General features: G+C 38.5%; 1 protein-coding gene across 1 annotated transcript in view; it reads right to left on the bottom strand.

Moving 5' to 3' along the window:
• Window positions 1–27,979, bottom strand: part of Otc (ornithine transcarbamylase) — a 74,873-nt gene that overhangs the window by 14,780 nt on the left and 32,114 nt on the right. The window contains exons 5-6 of the mRNA XM_006976903.4: window positions 13,637–13,790; window positions 6,356–6,478 (exon numbers count right to left, since the gene is read on the bottom strand). Of these exons, the coding sequence (XP_006976965.1) occupies window positions 6,356–6,478; window positions 13,637–13,790 (277 nt within the window). The remainder of the gene's footprint in view (window positions 1–6,355; window positions 6,479–13,636; window positions 13,791–27,979) is intronic.

The following is a 27,979-nucleotide window of genomic DNA, read 5'->3' on the forward strand; positions in this document are numbered from 1 at the left end:
TGAGGTGTGTTTCTTGTATGCAGCAAAAGGGTGGATCCTGTTTTCATATGCATTCTGTTAGCCTGTGTCTTTTTATAGGTGAATTGAGTCCATTGATATTAAGGGATAGTAATGACCAATGATTATTAATTCCTGTTATCTTTTGGTGGTAGTGTGTGTGTGTGTGTGTGTGTGTGTGTGTGTGTGTGTGTGTGTATTTCCCTTCGTTGGGATTTACGGCTGTGGGGTTATCTATTACCTATGTTTTTGTGGGTGCATGTAACTTCCTCTGGTTGGAGTTTTCCTTCTAGTGCTTTCTATTGGGCTAGATTTGTGGATAGGTATTGCTTAAATCTGTTTTTGTCTTGGAATATCTTGTGTACTCTGTCTATGGTTTGCTGGCTATAGTAGTCTGGGCTGGCATCCGTGGTCTCTTAATGTCTGCATTATGTCTGTCCAGGATCTTCTGGCTTTCAGAGTCTCCATTGAGAAGTCGGGTGTTATTCTGATGGGTCTGCCTTTATAAGTCACTTGGCCTTTTTCCTTTGCTGCTCTTACTATTCTTTATTTATCCTGTATGTTTAGTGGTTTAATTAATATGTGGCAAGGGGACCTTTTTTTGCAGGGGGCGGGGGGCATCTAGTCTGTTTGGAATTCTGTAAGCTTCTTGTATCTTCATAGGCATCTCCTTCTTTAAGTTGGGAAAGTTTTCCTCCATGATTTTGTTGAATATATTTTCTGTGCCTTTGAGGTGGTATTCTTCTCCTTCTCCTATCCCTATTATTCTTAGGTTTGGCATTTCATGGTATACAAGATTTCCTGGACGTTTAGTGTTAGACATATTTGGCTATAGTGTTTTCTTTGACTGTTGAATCTATTTCCTCTATTGTATCCTCCACACCAGAGATTCTCTCTTCCATCTCTTGTATTCTGATGGTTATGCTTGCATCTGTAGTTCCTGTTCATTTACTCAGATTTTTCATTTCCAGCATTCCCTTAGTTTGTGTCTTATTTATTGTCTCTATTTCAATTTCAGATCTGGAACTGTTTCCTTCACCTGTTTAATTGCTTTTTCTTGGTTTTCTTGGCTTTCTCTAAGGGATTTATTGATTTCTTCCAAGGTTTTTTTTCTTTTCCTCAATTTCTTTAAGGGAATTTTTCATTTCCTCTTTAAAGGCCTCTATCAGCTCCATAAAGTTATTTTTAAGGTTGCTTTCTTCTATGTTGTGATGTTCAGGTCTCACTGTTGTAGAACTGCTAGGTTCTGGTGGTGTCATATTCCTCTTTCATTGTTGTATGTGTTTTTTTTTTTTCACTGAAGTCTACCTATCTCTTCCTCCAATAGGTGCAAGAGATGTCTGTGTCTGAAGGACCTGCTCTTGGTCCAACCTGTGCTTACTGTGTCTGTGTCTCAGGGGGCCACTTTTGGTCCAATCAGAACTCTTGGTCCAATTCGGGCTGGCACATTCTGTGTCTCAGTTAGTCACTCTTGGTCTAATAAGAGCTGGTGGATTCTTCATCTCAGGGAGCTGCTGAGGTCAACGGTTAGGGTGTGGGTATATGGGTGGGTTTGGGGGAGGGAGTAGGTCTTGTAGATTTCAGGGTCCAAATGGGGGTGTTGGTGGGGAGGCCTGCCCACAGGATTCTTCCCTGCTGGCCTACAACTGGGGCAGCAATGGATGGGGGTAGAGAGGTATGGGTTGCACCCCAGGGCCTAGTCTTAGAGACAGGACTCTCTGGGTGCGAGAAGAGTCACTCACCTCTTGGTCCAATAAGAGCTGGCAGATTCTGTGTCTCAGGGAGCAGCTGAGGTTGCAGGGGAATGGGTGGGTTTGGGGGAGGGAGTTGGCCTTGTAGATCGCAGGGTCTGATGGGGGGTGTTGGTGGGGATACTAGTTGTGCTCCATGGCCTAGGTCCTTGAGACAGGACTCTCTCACATTTCTCATTTTTGAATGCCTAGCATTTATTACGAATCAATTTTTGTACATTTTAAGTATGGATTTCTGCTGAATGTTGTGATATCCTCTTCACACCCCCACCAATATGGATAATCATGATTAAAGGACTTACTTCTCTCAGTTGCTATGGTAGCGCCAGAAGGTGGCTTTATCCAGCCCCCTTTGGACATTGACTCATCTATAGAAGATGGCCTCACTCAAGCAAACATAGCCTTCTAGGGCCCCATATATTCAAGGGTTGATTGATAGGAATATATGAAAACCAGAGCCTCTCTGCCCAAGCCCAGACTGTTCCAATTGACCATTCCGTATACAAAATGCTCTGTAGGTCGACTGAAACTGTGGCTTGGGAACACATCATATCTCAACTTCTCCCCCTGCACACTCCTGCTTCCTTACCCTGCTCTTTTCCACAGCCACTGATTTCAAGGACATACTGTCATGGGCATCTTATACATCTTACACACTAAACTCTCAGATTCTACTTTCCAAGAACATCAGCTTGTGACAGGCATGCTCAGGTCTGTTCATTTGAAATCTGACTTCTTTACACATGCTGTCTATGATTGTTCTCCCATCATCAATTTCGGGAGGAAAGAAATTGCTGAGATATTGATTATGATAGCTGGAGACATTTTAAAGCAAGCTTTGTTATGCTCAAAATTCCATGAGCTTTCAGAGCCTGGTTTGTAGTGGTTTGGGGAAAGTAATTAGTAAAGGTTTGTGAATTTGGTAACAAATGGTGTGAACAATTGTGCTAGTAAACATGAGTAAAGAGACTTGGATATTACACCAAGTTCCCACTGTTCTGAAAATGTAGTCTTCCCCACAGAGAGCAGGTTTTGGACTCTTTAAAAATAATCATTCTTAGAGGAGGAATCAATAAGTACTTAGAGAACTGACAGAGAGGCTTGGAAATTAGGAAATCATCCAACCTTGCACACTCTGAGCCGTGACTTAGAATGCAGAGACAGATTCTTCTCCTACATCTCAGTTTTCAACACTAGACCACCCATTGGCTTCTCCGTAAACCAGATGAAGAAGGTGATTAACAAAGCCAGTTTAAATGTTCACTTAGAACAATGTTAAAAGGCATTACCGTCGATGGCTTGCGGAACACTGCTGCAAATCGTGGACAAAATCCTTAGTTTTTGAACGTGTAAGTTATTCTTGGTTGAGGAATGAGGAAATGGATTACTTATGACTTTGGAAGCTGTTCAATTTTTCTTAAATTTGCAATAAATCTCCTAGCTTTATCTTTAAGGGAAATTGTTCTACTAACAAGAAAAGACTTACAAATTGATGGACCAAATTCTGCACTATCAGACTTAACAGCAGGATTTTTTTTTTTTAACAAAACCTTGCTCTCACCAAGATTTAAGTGGATTTTTGTACATTTTATCATTTAAATGAGTTTCCATAAAAGAACAATACTGAAATTACTTTATAATACTGGAATTTTTCTTTTAATGTTAATAAAACATTTTTTGACATGCAATAAAATGTTTAAATTGTATATTTCTTCAACAGAATGGAGCAATTCCAAAATAACCTTATAGCAGGGAACAATTATTGTCAGTGCACATTTTAACTATAAAAGCAAATGCAGTCACATTTTGCCTTAATGTGGAGTCTTTCTGCAAACCAGTGTTCTTAAGAGTGTGCTCAAACATGTCACACCTGAGCTTTTATTTCAGTGCATGTTAAATGAAAGGGGTATGATGATTGTTGTAAGGGTCATCTCTCTGAGTCCCTAAAATTCACTGTAACAGAGCTTCCAGAGCAAGCTAGTATTGCATGTGGTTTCCATTTGTTCTACAGCATGGCAGGTACATTTGGGCAAATAATGTCCTTAGAAAAGTCATGCCCTAGAGATAGAGCATAATTCGGTGGCAAAATACTTAGGTAGAATATATGAGGCCCTGGCTTTGATCCCCTGCACCACACACACAGACACACAGACACACAGACACACAGACAGACAGACAGACAGACAGACACACACACACACACACACACACACACACACACACACACACACACAAAATGCCCAGTGGGAATCTCAGACTGTAACTTTATTTAGAAACAGGGTCTTTGCATATTTAAGTACTTTAGATGAGGTCATGGTGAGTAACAGTAGAATTAAATTTAATATGCTATTATTTTGAAGAACAGGAACATTTGCACATAGAGATATATGGACATAGAATGGAGATGATAGAGGAAAGGCTTGGAGTAATTCAGGAAGAAGCCAAGAAACAAATGGAATATGGATATACACAGACCTAGATTTCAGACAACATATTACTATGCTTTTTAAGCCATCCAATTTGTGGTAATTTGTTTTCGCCACCCTAGGAAACTAAGAGAGGACACAGTGACTCAAACTGACTCAGCTGTAACACTAGAGAAAAAGATGTAGTGTTTTTTGTTAACTTGTTCGGGATATAGTAGCCCATGCAAGTATGTTTCCAACACAGAACCTGAAGCTTTTTTCTGAAGGCCACTCTCTGGCTACCGAGCTGCTCTTCTCACTGTAAATACTAGAGAACTTGCCACTCTATTATGCCTGTTGTCACTCAGCAGTAACCAGTGAGAAGGATGGAAACCTGCTCTCATGTCTCCTGGTTGGGACAATTCTGAAGCATACCTTACACTCTAGAGCTCACTTGTATCAAGTTAAGTTTCCTTCTGTTGGACTGAACATATCATGGCGCTAGGGTGAGCAAATCATCCTGGTTTTCCAAAAATTCTTGAAATTTTAGCATTTAATGCCTTTCATCTCCAGAAATACCCAAGGTCTAGGGTGACGAGGATGGTTGGTCCCTGTAAATGGTACCCTTCTTTGATTCTTTCCTTTCCCTGATCTTCTTCCACTAGTTCCCTATAAATCTCCTAAATTCCTACCAGGGATACATTAAGAGGAAACAAAGCCTAAGATACAGGTTTGATCTGGGTGAAACATGCATGAGATACTCAAGGATTGAGTGATTACTATTCAAAAAATTCAGCTATTTGTCTTTCTGTTATAATTCATGTCCCTGGTAGTTGGTAAATAAACATCAAATTCTAAAAGCAGAATCAGAGAGAAAAATTTTGAAGTTCCCGTATAGTCAGCTCAGATTGAGCCACAGGTGTGAGCCACAGGTGTGACTATTGAGAAACAGCAAACATGTACTTGATGAAAGACACTGGCACATAATCATTGTGTACAATTGTCTCCTAATATGATGGTCAATTCTCTTACAATCAACACTTAGTTTCTGAAATAGTTTCTTCTTAGGGAAATTTTCCTTTTTAAAAGACTCCCGAAAGAACACCAGAAGCTAAGGAAGAAACAAAATGGAGAGAATAGAGCAGTGGATCTAGGTGTTTAAAACATTCCTTGCAGGGTCAGCTTGGGCTTGATTCCCTTGGGTTAACTTCTACCTTTTCCAAGTTCTGTTCATTCTGTGAGGGACAAAGTTAACTTAACATAGGGTTACTTCTAGCGGGGGTGCATGTTTTTTTATTTTAGTTTATTTATTTACACACTTATGTATTAAGAAATTCACACCATATAAAAGAACATTCCCTGGGGGTCCCTTTTACCTTGATTCTCGAACCTTCTAGTTCTATATAGAGGCAACAACCATTACCATCTCCTTATATAGCAAGAGTTAAGATATGAAAGAGTGGGTTTCCCATACATTCTATAAGAGTGTATAATCAGGGTAGTTTTCACAGGCACATGAGTCTCAGATTTAAAAATCCCAAGAGACCCTGGAGAAGAGGTTTGAATCTTAAGTTGGATTTTTTGTTTGTTTGTTTGGTTTGGTTTTTCGAGACAGGGTTTCTCCGTGTCATTTTTGGTGCCTGTTCTGGATCTCGCTCTGTAGATCAGGCTGGCCTCGAACTCACAGAGGTCCTTCTGGCTCTGCCACCCTAGTACTGGGATTAAAGGCATGCACGACTGCCGCCTGGCTGAACTTTAAGTTGAATGTAAGCAATGAGCGTTTCACATAAGATTGACTTTTTCTTTATTTTTTTAATCAAATTGCTGTGTTGGACCGATTACAGCACCATTTTCCAGCACTGAGGATTCTACATTGTCTGGTTTTCACTGCTTTCTTTGGCCTGTGTGGTGATAATACACAAAGATATGATAATGACCAGTATTAGGTCATTCAAAGGCATAATTTGGATGTGCTTTTATCACAGACTCGAGAAATAAAAGGCATCAGCCAAGACTAGCTTCCACTATAGAAATGGAAAATTGGGCTCTTAAGAAGCCAGATAGCCATTCAATAGAGGAGTTGGTAATGTAGCTTAAATTGTGTGGCTTCAGCTATGCTGTCCTTGATCAAAAGCTTTGTTTCCACTGGGTAATAGCATCTGATCAACAGGGAAGTTCTTTCAGGGCATAAAGTTTTCCTACCTTTGGAGTAGCTGCTTGAAGATGCATCCCAAATTTTGCAGCACTCATCATGATGGAGTGCAGGATGTTGTTTCCATCCCCTATCCAACTGAGGGTGAGGCCTTTGAGAGAGCCATAGTGTTCCTAGGAAATCAAGAGGTAAAGGGGATTAAATATGGGGAGGAAATCCACTTTTATGAAACAGTTACTAGAGTTAAGATAAAGGAAACAGTTTTTTTACTGAAAATAAATGCCTTATTGGAATGAATAAACTGTGTTTTGCATTAAATTCAATAATATGGACATACAATTACAAAACAGTAGTTAAAATGTCTAATATCTTGATCAGAAGCCCATCCCCCAACTGGGTTGGAGACCCTCTACTCAACCAGAAGCCACTCTGGACAAAAGACCAGAGAGGAAACAGAAGCCAAGGAACAAAACACCCATCCAACAAAGACAAACTCAGAAATCGGCACCGATACATAAAATCACTCCAAACCCAGATGCCTAGACCCCAGTGTAAGAACACAGCCAACAACATCCAAGGCAATATGTCATCACCAGAGCCCAGTTATCCCACTACAGCAAGCCCTCAATATTCCAACACAGCTGAAATATAAGAAAAAGACCTTAAACCCAACTTTATGAAGATGAAAAAGGTCCATAAAGAGGAAATAAATAAAATCTTCAATGACATCGAGGAGAGGACAAACAAAAAATTGGAGGAAATGAATAAGTAATTTCCTTAAAGAAAGCCAAGAAAAGAGTCAAATTAACATTTGAAGTAAATGAACAAAACTGTTCAAGACCTGAAAATGGAAACAGAAGCAATAAAGACTACACAAACTGAAGGAATTCTGGAAATGAAAAAAATCTAGGTAAGTGAACACAAACTAGATGCAAGCATCACCAACAGAATACAAGAGATGGAAGAGAGAATCTCGGGCATTGAAGACACGATAGAAGAAATTGATACTTAGATCAAAGAAAATGTTAATTCTAAAAATTTCTGACACAAAACATCCAAGAATTCTGGGACACTGTGAAAAGACCGAACAAAGAACAATGGAAATAGAAGAAGGAGAAGAAGCTCAGCTCAAAGACCCAGAAAATATCTTCAACAAAGTCATGGAAGAAAACTTTCCTAACTAAAAGAAGGAAATGCCTATTAAGGTACGAGAAGCTTACAGAACAACTAATAAATTGGACCAGAAAATAAAGTACCATTGGCACTTAATAATCAAAACACTAAGCATACAGAACAAACAAATAATATTAAAAGCTGCAAAGAAAAAAAGGCCAAGTAACACATAAAGACAGACCTATTAGAATTACACGCAACTTCTCAATGGAGACCCTAAAAATCCAGAAGGGCCTGGACTGTAGAAGGGCATTGAGATATGCCCTGCAGACTCTAAAAGACCACAGATGCCAGACTAAGATATTCAGTAAAATTTTCAATAGATGGAGAAATATTCCATGAAAATCCTGGAGAAAAAATCCAGAAAATTCAATGAAAACAAAATATTCCATGAAAAAGTCAAATTGATACAACATTTATACACAAATCTAGTCCTATAGTAGGTACTAGAAGGAAAACTCCAACCCAAGGAAGTTAACTACATACATGAAAACACAGGAAATTAATAATCTCACACCAGCAAAACCAAATGAAGGGAAACACACACACACACACACACACACACACACACACACACACACACACACACACAAAACCACCACCACCACCAAAATAACAAGAATTAACAATCACTGGTCATTGATATCTCAATATCAATGGACTCAATTCCTCAATAAAAAGACACAGACTAACAGAATGGATTATAAAACAGGATCCATCCTTCTGCTGCATACAAAAGACACACCTCAACATCAAAGATAGATATTGCCTCAGAGTAAGGGATGGAAAAAGATTTTCTAAGCAAATGGACCTAAGAAAAAAAGCTGGTGTAGCCATTCTAATACCTAACAAAATAGACTTCAAACCAAAATTAATGAAAAGAGATAGGAAGGAAAATTCATACTCTATACTCTCATACTCATCAAAGGAAAAATCTACCAAGAAGATCTTTCACCTTTTAAAATTGTCTATGCCCCAAACACAGGGTCACCCACATTTGTAAAGGAAACAATACTACAGATTATGTCACATATCTACCCACACATTGATAGTGGGAGGCTTCAATACCCTATTCTCACCACTGGACAGGTAATCCAGCCAAAAACTAAACAGAGAAATAATGGAACTAACAGATGTTATGAATCAAATGTACACAACAGATATCTGCAGGACATTTCACCTAAACACAAAAATATATCTTCTCAGCACCTCACAGAACTTTTTCCAAAATCTTGGTCACAAAGCAAATATCGCCAGATACAAGAAAACTGAAATAACTCCTGCATCCTATCAGATCACCATGGATTAAAGCTGTACATCAACAACAGAAAGTCTACAAACTCATGGAAACTGAATAACCAACTACTGGATTATTACTGAATAAAGGCAGAAATAAAGAAACTGAAGACTTCCTAGAATTCAATGAAAATGAATGCACAACATACCTAAACTTACGGAACACAATGGTGCTAAGTGGAAAGTTCATAGCACTAAGTGCCTACATAAAGAAATTGGAGAGATCTCATACAGCAACTTAGCAGCACACATAAAAGCTCTAGAAAACAAGTAAGCACACCCAAAAGGAGTAGAGGGCAGGTAATAAACCAAGGGCTGAAATCAATAAAGTAGAAATGAAGAGAACAATACAAAGAATCAATGAAAAAAAAGAGTTGGTTCTTTAAGAAAATCAACAAGACAGACAAACCCTTATCCAAACTAACTAAAAGACACAGAAAGAATATCCAAATTAACAAAATCAGTAACGAAAAGGAGGACATAACAACAGACATCAAGGAAATCCAAACAATCATTAGGTCATACTTTAAAAACCTGTACTCTACCCAAATTGGAAAATCTAAAACAAATGGATAATTTTCTCGATAGATACCATTTACCAAAGTTAAATCAAGATCAGATAAACAATTTAAATAGCCCTATAATCCATTAAAAAATAGAAGTCACTAAGTCTCCCAACCAAAAATAAAAACTAAACAAACAACAAAACAGGGCCAGATGGTATTAGTGTGGAATTCTGGCAGACTGTCAAAGAAGAGCTAAAACCAATACTTCTCAAATTATTCTACAGAATAGAAACAGAGGTAACAGCCAAATTCTTTCTATGAGGCCACAGTCACCCAACCCAACCAAAGACTCATCAAAGAAAGAGAATTACAGATCAATTTCTGTCAGGAACATAGACACAAAAAAATAATAGAATCCAAATCCAAGAGCACATCAAAAAGATCATCCACCATGATAAAGTAGGCTGCATCCTAAAGATGCAGGAATGGTTCAACATATGAAAATAAGTCAATGTAATCCAACATATAAACAAATTGAAAGAAAAAACACATAGTCATCTCATTAGATGCTGAAATAGCCTTTGACAAAGTCCAATATCCATTCATGATAAAAGTCTTGGACATATTAGGGATAAAAGGGACATACCTAAACATAAGAATGACAATTTACAGTAAGCCCATAGCCAACATCAAATTAAATGGACAGAAACTCAAAGCAACTCCATTAAAATCAGGAACAAGACAAGGCTGTCTACTTTCTCCATATAGTACTTGAAGTTCTAGCAGGAGCAATAAGACAACTGAAGGAGATCAAGGGGATACAAATTGGAAAGTAAAAAGTCAAAGAATTTCTATTCACAGAAGATATGATGGTATATATAAGCAAGGGCAAAAATTCTAGTAGGAAACTCTTACAGGTGATACACACCTTAAGTGAAATAGCTGAATACAAAATTAACTCAAAAAATCAGTAGCCCTCTTATATACAAATGATAAATGGGCTGAGAAAGAAATCAGGGAAACAACACCCTTCACAAGAGCCACAAATAATATAAAATATCTTGGGGTAACTCTAAGCCAACAAGTGAAAGTCTTGTATGATAAAACTTTAGGTCTTTGAAGAAAGAAATTGAAGAAAATATCAGAAAGAAAGCTCTCCCATGCTCCTGGATTAGTGGGATTAACATAAAAATAGCCACCCTACCAAAAGCAATCTATAAATTCAATACAATCCCATAAAAATCCCAATGCATTCTTTACAGACCTTGAAAGGACAATACTCAGTGTCATAGAGGAAAACAAAAAACCCAAGATAGCTAAAACAATCCTGTACAATAAAGAAACTTCTGGAGGTATCACCATCCCTGACTTCAAGCTCTACTATAGAGCCGTAGTAATAAAAATAACTTGGTATTGGCATAAAAACTGACATGTGGACCAATGGAATCATTTGAAGATCCTGACATTAATCCACACACCTATGAACACCTGATTTTTTTATATAGCAGCCAGAAATACACAATGGAAAATAGAAAGCATCTTCAACAAATGATGTTGGCATATAGAAGAATGCTAATAGATTCATATGTATCATCCTGCACAAAACTCAAGTCCAAGTGGATCAATGACCTCAACATAAAACCAGATACACTGAACCTAATAAGAGAGAAAGTGGGGAATAACCTTGAACACATTGGCACAGGAGACAACCTTCTGAACAGAACACCTATATCACAGGCACTAAGATCAACACTTGATAAATGGGATCTCATGAAACTGTAAAGCTTCTGCAAGGACACCATCAATAGGACAAAACAGCAGCCTACAAAATAGGAAAAGATTTTCACCAACTGCACATCTGACAGAGAGCTAATATCTAAAATATTTTTTAAAAATTCAAGAAACTAGATATCAACAAACCAAATAATCCAATTTAAAAATAGGTACAGATATAAACAGAGAATTCTCAACAGAGGACTCAGAAATGGCTGAGAAACAGATTCCTAACAGTGGGAGAAGATGCTGTCACTGACTCTTTTACTGGCTTATAGAACGCTACTCCTCATACTAGGTTGCCTTGCCCAGCTTTAATACATGGGGAGGTGCTTAGTCTTATTGAAACTTAATATGCCATGCTTTGTTGATATCCATGAGAGACCTGCCCTTTCCTGAACAGAAACTGAAAAGGAGCAGATTGGGGAATAGGAACAGAGTGGGCTTGGGGAGGAGGAACTAGGAGAGGAGGAAACCGCAGCTGTGATGTAAAATAAACATAAAAAAGAAATGTTCAACATCCTTAGCCATAGGGGAAATGCAAATCAAACTACTTTGAAATTCCATCTTATACTTGTCATAATGGCTAATATAAAAAACACAAGTGCTCATGCAGGTGAGGATATGGAGCAAGGGGAACACTCCTCCATTGCTGATGGGAGTGCAAACTTCTGCAACCACTATGGAAATCACTGTCAGTTTCTCAGAAAATTTGAAATTGAGCTACCTCAAGACTCAGCTACACCATTCTTGGGCATATAACCAAAGGTGCTCCATCCTACCACAACAACATTTGGTCGGTTACATGCATATCAGCTTTATTCATAATAGCTGGAAACTGGAAACAACCTAGATATTCCCCAATAGAAGAATGGATAAAAAATGTGGTACATCTACACAAAAGAATTTTACTCAGCTATTAAAAACAATGACATCATGAAATTTGCAGGCAAATGGATGGAACTAGAAAAAAAATCATCCTTAGTGAAGTAACCCAAACTCAGAAAAAAAAAAAAAAACCTTTGCATGTACTCACTTATGAGTGGATATTAACTGTAAAGAAAAAGATAATCATGTACAATCCACAGATCCAGAGAGGCTAAGTAACAAGGAGAGCTCAAGGGGGTAGGTGGGTACATTGATCTCCCTGGGAAGTGGAAATAGAATAGATTTTGTAGGGGAACTGAGGGTAGGTGGGGATGGGAACAGGAGGGTTCAGGTGGGGAAGGAGGTGGTGGAGGGAGAGAGTATTTGGAGAGAGAACCTGAAAGCATTGCACAGGGCCAGCAAGAGACCCTATGATGAATAGAAACAGCTCATGCCCCACCCCCAGTGAGCTCATGATTTAGTAATGATAAAGTCCCAGTGAGAAACATGAGGCCATCTAGTGTCTGCATACATTTCACTAAACAACAGCAACTATTCATCTGACATCATTGTTTTGTCTTCTCTGTGTGGAGCTTGTCTTAGTCTCTAAACAGAATTTCTTTTGCTTGACCTCTCATTTCAATGTTGACAGCTTATTCAAATGAGAGGGAAGATGGGCTTATCCAGTTTGACCTGTCTCCTTAAAATCATCCAGATACACAGAAACCCTGACCATTAAGATTCCAAGTGACAAAAACATGCAGTTTGGCTGTGTCTAATCAAATAATGTAAGTCTTAAAAAGTTATTCAAGTTCCTGATGTAGGAGTACATGGCTGAGTTACAGCTTTAACTCTACAAAGTCTACATATTCTTCATTCTACTTTGAATCAATGTAGAAAATGACAGAAAATGTTCTCCTCTTTATATTACCAAGCAGTAATAGACCATCTCGAGCATTTGAACTGAACTCCTCTGATCTTCATTTCTAAGTTAGAGTCTTGTGAATGTCGGATCACTATATTGGTTACTTTCCACAGTGCTGGGATGAAATACCTGATGAAAGCAACTTAAGGAAGGAAGAAAAGGTATCCTTTTGACTCAAAGACTCAAGGATACAGCCTGTCATTGTGGGGAAGTCAAGGCAACCAGAGTTTGTAGCGGCTGGCCACACTGCATCCATAGTCAGGAAGCAGAGAAAAAGATGAATAACAGTATTTAGTTCACTTTCCTTTTTTTCACTTCCAAGCACCAGGTCATAGAATAGTGCTGCCCATAATTAACATGGCTTTTTCCACCTCAGCTGACCTATTGTAGACAGTCCCTCACAGACATATCTAGAGACTTGTCTTCTGGGTGATTCTAGAGCCTACCAAGTTGACACTCTTATGTCAGTTCTACATGCAATTGTATTCCTTATTCATCCATTGTTAAACTAAGCAACAGAGAGCAAAGTGATTGAAAGAATAGATAATGTGAGAGGAGCTAGAAGGGGTTTGGAAATGGGATTGAGAAGAAAGGGATCATATAGTCTGTTTATAGTAATGCACTGTTTTCTAGATCTATACCATTCATATATATGCTATAATTATTTTTAAGATAGAAGTCATTCAAAATTATGATTAAACATCATTTAAGTACATGGTTCCACTTGATGGTAGTCTGGAATTATTTGCTGATTTTTTTTTCTGTTTTATAAAGAAAAGAAATACACCAACCTGGAGTGTGAGGTAATCAGCCAGGATCTGGATAGGATGATACAAGTCTGAGAGTCCATTGACAATTGGGATGGATGCTTCCTTAGCCAGGGTGTCCAGATCAGATTGTTTATACACTCGAGCTAACACTGCATCTGTCATGCTAGACAACACACTGTGGCAAACCAAGAAGAGACATTCTAAGCAAGTTTTGCTTAATAACTAATAACTGCTTCTTTAAAAGCTCTTTAAAGATATGAATAACTGTTAACAAAGTAAAATATGCATTACAATATACCTATGAACATGACAGATCAAAAAACTAACACTAAACATATAGTTATTATAGAAAAGAGATATTGTTCTACCTATGTCTTATCCAGTGACCATGTTAGATTTTTGTGGAGATAAGAAATACATTTTGAGCCCAGCCGACATGATAAATTATACTAAATAAATGCCAGTTTGTCAGTTTATCTAAATTTAAAGGGAGAAGACCAAAAAGAAGACATTCAAAGAAACATTAATGACTTCATATGTGGCTAATTTTCTCTTATATTAGCCTACAGGGGGAAATTTTCACTGTTTCTCTGAAATATAAAGCATCCATGTAGCAGCTGTGGAAACACACACAGACTGTCCTACAATAGAGAACCCGCTGTATAGAAAACCATCCACTGACAGACTCTGGATGTCATACATTCTGCATCTGCAGCATCAAAGCCAAGGCTGCCTTCTCCACAGGCTATTCCCAACCCAATGACTTAGTTCAGCAAGGAGAATAGAGCCCAGCCAAGTTCTTTTCAAAGCTGCATTGGCACCTGGACCTCTCCTACTCCGACCCAAGTCTTTTTCTTGACTTTCTACTGTATGTAGGTCAGTCCTGCATGCTGGTATGAAGGCTCTATCCCAATTCCTTCAGGCTTTCTACCTCTTTTATCTTCCACAGGATGTTTCCCCTAATATATGTGTTGCATGGCTACTTCCATCTTGGAGTCTGCTTCATAGTAGGCCTGTACTAACAGCTCAAAATGAACTCGGTGCTTATAAAATTTGAGATTCTCCAAATATTTCTTGCTTACAGGATCAAAGATTGAAAAATATATTCACATTTAAACATTTCCTAGACATTTTGATTCTTTCAAATGTTTATAGATTGCTCACAGCTATGATTCCTAGACTTCCAGATTTTTTTTTGATGATCAAACTTTCCAAAAGCATCTGGAGATCTATAAAATATGTTCAGCTCCCTGACTAGTAACTCAAAGGTATTAAAAATGATTAAGTAATATATTGTTGCTTAAATGTTCTCTAATAAAGTAGAGAACATTTAAGACAAAAAAATGTATGGGGAGTGATCTTTAAAACCCATAAATTGAGCTGCCTGAAATTTACTTTATTGTTTTACTTCTTTTTTATTTTATTATTGATCAGAGTTTCTCCGTAGTAGGGCATCAGCAGAAGAATCCAGATAAATTGTAGCTCTAAACTATGGAAGTACATTGTACATTATAGCATGAAATAGGTGAATAAAAAGCCACTTTATAGTTTAGGTGATGTCACTCCTCTCCAAGGCTTAGAGACCATTGCAGAGGAAAGAGTTGGAAAAATTGCAAGAACCAGAGGTTGGAGAACACAATAGTAAATCAGTGTCCTCTGGCCATGCCAGGACCACTTCACTCATGAACTCACAGCAGCCGTGGTTGCCTGCACAAGACCTGCCCGTAATCAAGGCAATCAACATTCTAGCATGGAGTAGGAAGGGGTTTATGAGCCCCTACCACTGAGAAGCTAAGGACAGTTGATGGCTTCTGGGGGAGAAAGGGTTAATTTTCTTTAAGCGTGTGGTTCCTGGTAGCTCAACCCACACTTCACTGGATAGCCCTATACTGAGGGATATATGGGCAGTACAAAATGGATTCCATGGGTTATTGTTTTTAATAGGACAAAAGTTGGGTGTTAGTTGGGTAGTGGGGTGGATTTTGAAGGATTGGGGGGAAGAATAGGGGTGAATATGATCAAACATATTATATCAAATTCTTAAGTAATTAAAATATTAAATACATAGAGTGTCTGTTGTCTTTTGGTGGTGTACTAAGACAAGGCATTTCAAATCTTGCTCCACATTAAAATCATTTGGAATGTTTTTGAAATTTTTGATGCTGACTCTATGTAGTATTCATTATGTCAGAAAAATCAATCTCTAGGCGATGGTACTTAGGGATCAGTGTTTTTTGTTTGTTTGTTTGTTTGTTTAATTTCCAAGGAGATGCCAATTTCCAGCTAAGGCCCAAAACAAAAACTAGCACATTGTTCTTCATATCAGTATTGGTAGCACCTGGACAATTAGCAGTGACATGGGATCTCAGAGTCCATCTAGATTTACTGATGAATAATTTCCAATGTAACTGGTTCTCCAAGTCCAAATTTGCACATTAAAGTTTGAGGTTTTTACTAAAAAGAGAATCATGCAGGGACTCTTGGCTCAATCTGGGAGGAGGGGACTGGACCTGCCTGGACTGAGTCTATCAGGTCGATCCCAGTCCTTGGGGGAGACCTTGATCTGGAGGAGGTGGGAATGGGGGGTGGGCTGTGGGGAAGGGGAGGGGGGCAGGAAGGGAGAGAACAAGGGAATCTGTGGCTATTATGTAGAACTGAATAGTATTGTAAAATAAATACAAAAAAAAGAGAATCAAAGCTACCATATGTTAAAAAAAACATTGATTCTTTTCTTAGAACACTAACAATTTGGGGGGGGAATCAAGAATATAAAATGCTTCTGAGGTAAGAGCCTATAATAGATGGTAGAAAATACTTTCTGAGTCAATTAAAATAAAAAAGTATCTCAAATACTCTGAGTATACAATGATTCACCAGTAAATATTTCCCAGTAAAATCTCAGTAGAGCATCCAGCTACCCATGGATCTGATAAGATAAATCTTTGTTGACCTGTACTTTGTGTTGAGTAACAGAACTTTCTCCAAATATAGATGATGACTTCTGAACTCCTTAGGTGTTTCAGATAACCATTCCAAGTTTAAGAACCAAGGTACTAATAGCTATGTTAAATAATTTTATATTTTCTTTCCCTTTCTTGGGAATCATAATACAAACATTTTTCCAAGTAGAATGCAAGTTTCTAACTCAAATGTGGAAAAGTAACTCAATGGATTTAGACAACTCAATAAGATCTAAATCATAACCAACTGATAAGTACATATTTAAAGAGAATGAATTTTATGATACCTATAATCTCATAAGAGAGATGTAGAAGTATGTTTGACCTTATCTGTCATATTTTAAATTTCTTTAAACATGCATGACTTCCTAAAGTGTATACAGATACCCCCCAAACCCAGTGGCTTTGCCTAGGTCCCACCTCCTAAATTTTCATCACCTCCTATTATCCCAGCAGCTTATAATTCATCATTGAATGTGTTAATCTACTGATGAGGTCCCAGCAGCCATGATTCAATCACTTCCCAAAGGTCTCACCTCTGAACATTTCTGCAATACAGACTAAGCTATGAACCTGTGGGGAATATGTTAAATCCAAATCACAACAACTCCTGTGTAGAAGAGTAGGCAGGCATGGAGAGGATATGTTTATGGTTTGAAAGTTTATGTGGTTGAAATGAGAAAAAGACAGCCTTGGACATGGTCCTAGGTTTGGAGCAGGCAAGGACGGTGTAATGCATCTTGGGAGGATTATGTTCTAGAAAATTCTTTGCACTGTACGATCACAAAGTACCTGGAGGAATCTTGTAGTCACACTACAAACCAGCCTTAAGAAAGCAAAATCAACTTATGCAGTATTCCAGCTGTTGAGCCATTTTGGAGAGGTATGAATGAACTCATGAAATGTCTGCTAACATATGCTCTACAAGTTTGGTGCCACAATAAAGGAATGTAAAGATTAAAAGCTGGCCAGAAAAACTGGGAGTGTAAATCAATAGACAACTTGTCTAAAATGCCTGGGCTCTAGTTCTAACAGCAGCACCGAGGGGGAAAAGTCGGGTATGGTAGTGCACACCTTACTTACAGCACTCTGAAGGTTGAGATAGGAGGATCACCACCAGTTCATGGCCAGTCTTAGGTATATAGTAAGACATCTCGCAACCCCACACCACAACACACACACACACACACACACACACACACACACACACACACACACACACACCAAGTAGACATAAATCGACATTCTAATTCCATATGCAGGGTGCAAGGAAAACTATCATTTGAGATAATCTCTTCATGCAGAATCCAGCATCAGAATACAAGTTTGTAATGACAAAATGGTAACACTACTCTTCAGGGATGTGCACTTCTCACTATTGATTCATTACAGTGACTCAAATACCAGAAAGAACCTGGGATATTCTTTAAAAGTTCCTCTTGTATTAAAAAAGAGAGACAGAGACATACAGAGACAAAGAGGAAGGGAAGGATACAGGAAGGGAGGGAGGGAGGGAGGGAGGGAGGGAGGGAGGGAGGGAGGGAGAAAGAGAGAGGGAGAGAATAAAATAAAATAACAGCATGATATGATAGACTGGAAGGATTAAGATCTTATACACATATTAAGTATTTTCATTTCAGCTCAGTCAGTTACCATGAGTGACAGTACAGAAGCTGGTTATTTTTTTTACCCCCTAGATTTCTGCAAGCATCTTTAGCACAAAAAGTTTGGTCTTTAACAATGTTCTATTTTTAAAAAATGGAAAGGGAACCATTAGAGGATATTCAATTCAGTGTCCTTGGCAGGATAAAATCAGAATAGGCCTGTAACATCACATTGTTGCCAGGAAGCAAGAGAGGCTTTTAAATGGCAAGGGCACTGCTAATGAGGAGGGAGTGAACTTAGAGCTTCAATTTTCTAGCCATAATTATTTTGAGCAGTAAAAAATATTACATGAAACAAGTTCTATTTGTAAAAGGAAGTGGTACTTGTAAGAAATGGATTAATATGAAGAAAATGTACAAACACAAAGGAGAAATAGGAAAGAGAGATGAATATTACCTCTGCATTTAACTTTATTTAAACAAGTAGGAATACATTCATACACGAATGTATTTTCAGATAGATATTTTATGGATATTTTTGTTAAATATATTTTCTGAATATTAAACATATATATCTATTATTTTCAATCTGCATAAGCCATAACAAATTACCCTAATTTATCAGCCAACTGGTCCTAAAATAGGCCCTATCAGCATTGGTGGCCTTCTACAAAAGAGGAATAGCAGAGACACCAGTAGTTAACCAGCACCAGTTGTCATGTGACTTCCAATAGAAATGTGATAGAACTGTTATTCTAAAATAACTAGTTTACTGTCAATCTAAAGTTTCAGATTCACTTTCCTGTTTCTCTGAAGGGGAAATATTTTCATGACTTAACTAATTCTAATGCAATGCAAAAAGCAAGGTGTATACTTTAACATATTGAGAGAGGACAAGAGTGGTATATTACAAAGCTGTGGCAATGAGTCATGTACAGTCAGAAATAAAAGGCAAACTCCAGAATATACATGAAATATATAGTAATAAGGATCCTGTGGTAAACAGAATAATAGGTTGCAAAAATGCCCATGTTTCAATCCTCAGAACCTTCACAAAATGAATTGCACAGATATAATCAAAGTAAAGATTTGGAGAGAGGAAGATTCCACTGGGTTGGACTCCATAGAATCTCAGATGCCTTTTTAAGATAGAGAAAGAGATGAGAAATGGGGGAAGATACAGTGGTGTGAGGTTTGGGGATGAGCTGAAGGATGTGGGCAATCTCTGGGAGTTGGAAAGGGCAAGATTCAAATCTTCCCCAGAACCACCAAAAGGAAGCACCTCTTCTAAATTTCTGACCTCCAAAACAGTAAGTTTGCTTTTTAATTGCATAAGCCATGACATTTGGGACAGTATGTTAAAGAAGCAACAAGGAACAAACAGCCCCATGACAAAAATGAAAACTATTGGGATAACAAGCTACACAGCCCAATAGCCTACAGGTGGAGTTCAACTCATCTTGATCTTAGCAACCAGGTCTCACTAGCCAATCAGAATCAAGCGCTTAACAACCCACTTAAATTGTATCCCTGTGTTTCTGAGATTTTTTTTTCTTTCCATCTTGGTCAAATTATTTAAACCCTGAGAGAATGCAAAAGCACATACAGCCCAATGTTTAAATTTCAGGACTGTGAAAGAATAAAGAAAGAAGGTATAAGAATAAATAAAATAATATCTATAAAACTATAATAACAGTACAGTCTATTTTATCATCAAAATATTAATTGACTCTGTGACCAATTTTATGTATGCATTTTCCTTTGTAAAATGCTTAGAGCATTCAGGGAAATACAAAGTGGTAAGCTGTGATTAAATGTTGAAAACATTTCATTAAGTTTGCAATCAATACTGAAATGTTTGAGATGTGCTTTGTTCACTTATTACACTTATTACACATTTGATTGTATAAGCAGTATGGGTCTTTTTTTCTTTTTTGTAGTACTAGGGATAGAACCCAGGACCTCATGCATGCTACAGAAGTACACTGCCACTGAGTTATACAGTCAGCCCTTACATACACATTTTTAAAGAAACACAAACGAGTGCACATCAGAGTCACCAGGAGGGCTTGCAAAGCACCATCAGCTCTATTTCTCATCCAGAAGGTCTGGGTTCAGGTTGGACAGTTTGCCTTTCTAACAAGCTCCCAAGGGTCACTTATGTTTTGCTTTGGTAACCACATTTTGAGAGTAAGTGATTCACAGGAATGCACGCATTCTGTATTCTATTTAAAGGATTGGAAAATGTTTAATAAATTCAAGTGGCTAATATATTACACCATAAACAAAGGACAGTTTAAGGAATATTGCAAAACAGAAGCATGCCAAAGCTTTATTGAAAGCACCACTTGGTCCCCCTTTAGCCATAAAAGGTGCAGATGAGGTGGCATCCAATGATGTGGCTATGATGTAGGACAACTGGGAGAAGCATTTTCCAGAATGTTTTTGCATTAGAAACACTTGGGGGAACAAAGATATTGAAGACACTTTTAGGTAATTAGTGTATATTATTTTGCCTGTGGCATTGGTTTCTCCATGTTTACAGTTGCTAGAAATAAAGAAATCACTCTTTCTGGGCTTCCAGGCCAATAAAGTCATTTTAAAATATAAACAGGCCCTCTCACTGAAAACAATGACAAGCTTGCCGCTAGAGCTGGGAGCTTCATGTAGTTCTCTAGTCATACAAAACCCTAGCTTTCAACATCTTAAGATCTTGATTATACTTGTTACAGATGAAAGGCTGACAAGTTAAAAATACTTCCTGGCTCTGTAAAGATTTTTCATTTTGGTCTCTTTTCATTTCTATTGAATGGAAATGGAGTTCTGCTTGACTTCCAGTAGATTCCTGCAAGTTTTGAAATGCTCTCAGGCCTCCACCAACAATTACAGCAAAACAGCTTTGGCAAAATCTACATTTCCTGTATTTAAAACACCTCTATACACACCAGCATGTCATAGGTATTTAATAGCCAATACTGGAATTTTTTAAAGATACACACAGCTTAAAATATTTATCCATCATATTTTGTCTAGATGTTTGATATAGCAAACATCATTTGTTCCTTTCTGCTCAGTAAAAGGGAGAAATAGTTGAAGACTTTCAATGGAGAGATGGTAAAGGATGGTAAAGATGCTAACCCTTACTATTTCTGGATGATGGTGGTATCATTGCCTACAATATCTTTGAGTGATTTTTATCAAAAGGAGTGCTACTGTAATATTCAGAAAATACATGTTTATATTATTTTAGAAATTAAAAATGATTATAAAAATTATCATTCAAGAAAAGAAAAAGTTCTACTTGTGGTAGTGGGTACATGCCTGTAATACCAGCACCAAATGTACTGAGGCAGGAGGTTTGCTGAAATCAGGGCCAATCCTGTTTACATGTTGATCTCAAGGCCACCAAGTGATACATATCAAAACTATGTCTCAAAGAGGGAGGGACAGGCTAGGGGTATAACCCAGTGACAGGGTGGTGCTCACTTACCATATGCAAAGTCTCAGCATGGTATTAAGAAAATTTCTCTCAAATATGATTTTAAAAATAACTGAAAGTGGCATAGAGCTTCTTACATTAATGGCTAAATCTTGGCCCTGTTAAAGAAATAAGATGATTCTGGAATGTCATGTCATTAAACATGAATGGAGCATGTTTCAAAATGAGCCAATTGGATTTTCCAAATGTGAGACATTAACATCCATAAGGATAACAACTGTGTGCATTGAAACTTTTAAAACCCATGAGTTTACAAAAATGTTAAAATAGAATATTAAGAATTATAAGCCAGGCGGTGGTGGAGGCAGAGGCAGGCAGATATCTGAGTTTAAGGCCAGCCTGGTATACAGAGTTCGTTCCAGGAACTAAGGCTACACAGAGAAATCTTGTCTCCAAAAAAAAAAAAAAAAAAAAAGAGTTATGGTTCTCCTAGCTGATCACCCCAGTCTCTAGGCTGCAGGCCCAGGATCACAACTCATGGCCCCATACCCCAACCAATTGCAGCTCCAGTTGCAGGCCAGCAGGCAGGATTCCTGCAGGCAGGTCTAACTACCCCCACCCCCATCAAACCCTGTAACAGACAAGCCCCACTCCACCCCCGAAACCCCACCCATCCTCTGATACCACAACTGCTCCCTGAGACACAGACTCCAATAGCTCCAATTGGACAAAGAGAGCCTTCATCCAGTAACTGATGGAAGCAGATGCAAAGATCCACAGCCAAGCACCAGGATGAGCTCTGGGAGTCCAGTTGAGAGGGAAGAGGGCTTCTATGAGTAAGGGGAGTCAAGATCACGATGGGGAAATCTACAGACAAATGAACCGAGCTCATAGGAACTCACGAACTTTAGTGGTGGAACCTGCATGGGACTAGACTAGACCCTCTGCATATGTAGTAGACAGTTGTGTAGCTTGGTCTGTTTGAGGGGCCCCTGGCAGTGGGATCAGGATTTGTCCCTGGTGCAGGAGCTGGCTTTCTGTATCTCATTACCTATGGTCTGACACCTTGGCACCCTTGAGGCAGGGAGGAGGGGCTGGGTTCTGCCTCAACTGAATGTACCAAGATTTTCTGTCCCGCCCCCATGGGAGAACTTACCCTTTTGGAGGAGGGGAGGAGAAATGGAGTGGGGGTTGGGGGGAGTGGGAGGAGGGATAAGACAAGGACCTTTGTTGGAAAGTAAAATGAATTAAAAAAATTAAATAAAAAAAGAAAGTTAGACACTCAAAGATTTCTCCACAACCCCCAGATTATATCAAAACTATTGCATTATTTAATGGATTTAGAACTGCTTCAATAAACTTACATTATAAAAGTAAAAAAAAAAGAATTATAATAAAACCAATTTATAGTCATTTTGAAAAAGTATGTAAGTTCTTGGTCTGAAAAGCCAGACTACATGAAAAAGGAAGAAGGTTGTTCACTGTGTCAAGAGTGCTCTGTGGCTGGAGAGGTGGATCAGTGGTTAAGAACACTTATTATTGCTGAGGACCCGGGTTTGATTCACAGCACCCATAGTGTGGCTAACAACCATTCATAATGGGATCAGATATGCAGACCAAGGACCCTGTACATAAAATACATAAAAAACTCTTTAAAAAAAAAGAACGACCACAGTAACAACAAAAAGAGTGCCCTAATGATTGGCATATCCATGCAGGACCCTGATCATTGAAAGGGTGGCATGGAAAAGAATTGCCAAGTGTGGTTGATCTAAATGAATCCTTTCCATCGCAAAGTTTCTGTTGTTCTTTGGTATGTTTTGCTTCCACATAAGACTGTAAACCTATTTAGGAATTAACTTAAACACCCTTAAAAACAAACAAAAGCAAACAACCAAGTCTCCTGTGGTCCAAGGGAGGTCTGGTGCAGTCTGTGGGATTAAGTGAACACATTTTTTAAAAGCACAGGTCATGTTCTGAGACAGATCTTAAGAGCCAAAGCTGTGGGATGGTCTGTATGTCAAATCACTCTGATTGATCAATAAATAAAACACTGATTGGCCAGTGGCTAGGCAGGAAGTATAGGCAGGACTAACAGAGAGGAGAAAAGAAAGAACAGGAAGGCGGAAGGAGTCACTGCCAGCCGCCGCCATGACAAGCAACATGTGAAGATTCCAGTAAGCCACAAGCTATGTGGCAAAGTATAGATTTATGGAAATCGATTGATTTAAGCTATAAGAACAGTTAGCAAGAAGCCTGCCACAGCCATACAGTTTGTAAGCAATATAAGTCTCTGTGTTTACTTGGTTGGGTCTGAGCGGTTGTGGGACTGGCGGGTGACAGAGATTTGTCCTGACTGTGGGCAAGGAAGAAAAACTCTAGCTACAAGCCAATGTGTGTGTTGATGAGATGAACAATCGCACAGCAGTTTTCCTGTCCTCAAGAAATTGTTGAGGAGTATCTGACACTGATAAATGAAAACCAGCCACAAGGTGCCCTGAGAATACAGAAAGAGGTGTATAAATCAGAGGCTGCATAGTGCACAATTCACTGGAGATTTGCTGATGGTCAAGTTAAGAGGCAAGACTTGAGTAACAGGGAAGATATTCTTAAATGTGACCAGGGCAACAGTGACTGGCAATCAAGCTGATTTACATTTACCTGATTATATGCTGACACAGTCCAACTTTAAAAAAAAAATCAGCCACATTTCAGTACCTAAGGTGCCAGGGTTTGGTTATAAAATCCCATAATACTGCTCTCATGGATTTTGTGTATGTATCAAGAGGCAACAATGTTTTAGGGACAATCAGGATGGCCACAAATTAGGATGTTCACAAAGATCAAGATAGATCCCTACAAGGACAAAAGCCAAAAGCAAATGTAGGTTTAGTCTTGTAGGGTCCTGCAATTCACATCTCCCCTTGTTCCTATCTTACCTTCATCCAGACTATGTACCTTCTGGACTCCAGTGTGCTACCAGTGACACGTATTACTTGAATAGTTGACTAGGAAACAGTGGGAGGCAATTTGGTTGTACATAATGATAACAGTGAGAACTTTGTAATCATTTTCAACGTGGATATTTTCTTTCCTTCTTTTTTTAAAAAAATTCCAAAGCAGTCCAAGGTCCTACAGTAGACACACAGTCTTTCCAGTGTAAATTGATCAATACTCTCTAATGAGTATGTTCCAGGAAAGAAAATATCTCAACCCTCTAGCATCTCTAACCAGGTTAAAATAACCTTAACCCCTTTGGACTGTATTAATAAAAGTTGATAAAGAAAAAATATAGCTTCAGGAAACTTAAATGTAGTCTTCTCAAAGGGATTGGTGTTGAAGAACTAGGGTTGAATTCAATTGCCATATTCATTTCGTTATGATATTACCTCTAATGACCAGATAGTTTTGGTTTAGATGTTAGATACTGAGTCTGAAGAATCCAGAAAAAAAATCTAAGGTATTTGGAACGACCTCCCTAGAAATTTCAGAGTTGAGTCCATGAAAGTTGTCTAGGAAACCACAAAAATGGCTGGAGTTGAATCATAGACTCTCTCTGAGATTGAGTTAAACCATAACTTGCTTCAATCAACATTATATGAATTCCTTCTGTGCCCATGTCTTTTACAACATGAACTCATTACCCTACATAAAGCTCATGAAATGCTATTATCTCCATATTACAACTCAGAAAACTGGGAATCAGAAATAACTGAGCCAACCCATAGAAGCTAGTATGTGGAAAAGTTGTGACTTGAACTCAAAACTGACCCTGCTTCACAGTCTTTGCTCTTTACTCTATACTGTGATTCCTTTAAGAGAATATAGCATCATTCAAGCTTGAAGAAATTGGCCTTTGTGACCATTTAACCAAGGCTGTTCAACTGTCCTGACATGTCATATAGGTCATAGCAATTTATTAGTATCTAATTAGGCACCTATTTCCTGTTAGGTGCAATTTTGAAAATGTTTTACCAAAAGCCTAAGGAATTTCACCTTTCTGATATTAATATCGCTAACATAAATACTTTAATGATAATATTCCATCTTTTTATAGCATTCCTTTCAATAAGATGATGATTCACTATTCTCTTAACTGTTTCCCACGTTCAAATCCCTCCCTAAAGTTCATCATTTGAAGTGCCAGCATGGCACTGATAGGAAGTTCTTCCACGCTGCTGCAAGGATAAGTGTATATGTGGCCACAGTGGTTTGACTGGTGTCACTTCAAAACATCTGTCCACCCAGAAATTCAGAATGTGACCTTCCTTGCAAGTAGGGTCTTTGAAGACTAAATTAGTTAAGACGAAATAATACTAAAGTAGGAGAAATCCTAAAGCCAATAGATGCTGCTTCTCAACAAAAATTCAACATTTATTATTATTATTATTATTATTGTTGTTGTTGTTGTTGGGGGGGGTAACAAGGGTGGAGGGTGGACCTGGGAAGACTGGGAAGTGTGATCTGGGTGCAAGGTGTGAAAATTCCAAATAATCAACAAAAACATTATGTTGAAAAAAGAGGAGCAGATACATAGAAACACACAGAGAAAAAAGCTGAGGAGAAAATGGAGGCTGACTTAGAAGTGATGCAGCTTCAAACCAAGAGATATGAAGAACTGCTTGGAGACAGCAGTTAGGGAACCAGATGCTGCTGACACGTGGATATGGGTTTTCTATCCTCTAGAACTGTGAAAGACTAAAGAAAGTCATCTTCTAAATTTATGGCAGTTTGTTATGGTAGCTCCAGAAAACTACCACAGTGGTTCCTGCTGGCTTCCTTAGTGGCCCATCAGCAGAACACTTTAGCAATCACTGCCACAAGTAAATTACATCTGTAGAGAAGGTAATTAGAGTAGAATGCCATCACACTATTTGTTTTTATATTGAATCTTTCGCATATATGGCTCCTGGAGCCATATTACTAAATAGTGTATTAAAGTGAAAATGGCTGGGAAGCCATTATGCACCTTTCAATAGTGCATTCAGAACATTCGGTGTGAAGAGCTGTCATTGTGGAAGAAACCCAAAGCCTTAGAACTAGAGAGATAATGTGCCACCTTTGTAGCTGAGTTCCATCTGATTTTAAAATTCCAAAGAATCAGTGACTTGAGTCATAGTTAAGTGTCACTCTTGGAGTGGCACCTAAAAGCGCAATCTCAGAGCAAGGAACTCTTAACCCCAGTGTTCCACTGCAGAGAATCTAAAAATATCATCAAATCTGAAGCAAACCTCCTGGTGCATACATTGGGTGGTGGAAGAAAGATTTCAAGAAAGGGAAGGAAGAAGTGGGGTAGACTTTATTCTGCGGGATTCCAGTCTTTCAATGACCCATGCTCCATTAAGGAAAAGACTAAAAGCTGAAATTTTGCTGGGTCACTGAGAACCTAACCCTGTATATGCTCTAGGGCCCTGGCCTGTTCAAAAAATAAAAATAAATAAATAAAATGGGGAGTAATTGTTTAGAAAATGATCCCAAAGCTCTTGATGGTGTCGTTGTGTACAACCAAACTTTCTCATATTGTTTCCTCAGTAGCAAGGCTGAAAACCTTGGCTGTGCAGGAAAGAGCTATGTAGCAGTCTTGAAATGGCTGTTCTTTGAAATGGCCTGCTCACATGGGTGGCCCTTGGCTGGCATCTGGAAAGGTAGCATTTAGGAGGGTTTTCCTAAACTGGTAAGTATATGCGTGCTGTGATTATGTGAAACACCTTCCTTCTAGGAATGTGGATTTGTCCTAGGCAGATCGCTGAAGTGACCAGTCCCCAATAAAAAACCCTGGGATCTGTTTTTCTGGGGGAGTAATTAAGTGTGTTTATGTGACCACTCTCCAATAAAAACCATGGGAACTGTTTTGCTAAGTGAAGACTTAGGAGTTTGTGGCAGTTTGGCCCATATTTCAAAAAAATTGTAATTTTTTTGCAGTGTTGGGGACTAAAGTCAAGGCTTTGTGCATGCTAGGCAAATGCTGGATCACCGAGTTTTACCCTCCTATTGTGATTTTTCACTTGTAGTTTTTAGTTGCCACAAATCTTGGCCAAGAAGCAAGTGAAGCCTCCTAATGAACATGTATGTGGTGTTGAGAATGCTCAGCATAGCAGTTTCTCCCAAATATCACTGGACAGGTTAGGCTCATTATCTTTCTTTCTTTTCTTCCTTTCTTTCTCTCTTTTGCAGCTTGTTTGTGTTTCAAGGCAAGGTTTCTCTGTGTAACAGTGCTAACTGTCCTGGAACTCACTTTATAGACCAGGCTGGCCTCGAACTTACATAGATCCGCCTACCTCTGTCTCCCAAGTGCTGGAATTAAAGGTGTGTACCACCATCACCCAGGCTCTCATTGTCTTGCTTAATTTACCTACCTTAA

Source organism: Peromyscus maniculatus, chromosome X, assembly GCF_049852395.1.
Source record: "Peromyscus maniculatus bairdii isolate BWxNUB_F1_BW_parent chromosome X, HU_Pman_BW_mat_3.1, whole genome shotgun sequence".
In the NCBI taxonomy this organism is placed as follows: Eukaryota; Metazoa; Chordata; class Mammalia; order Rodentia; family Cricetidae; genus Peromyscus; species Peromyscus maniculatus.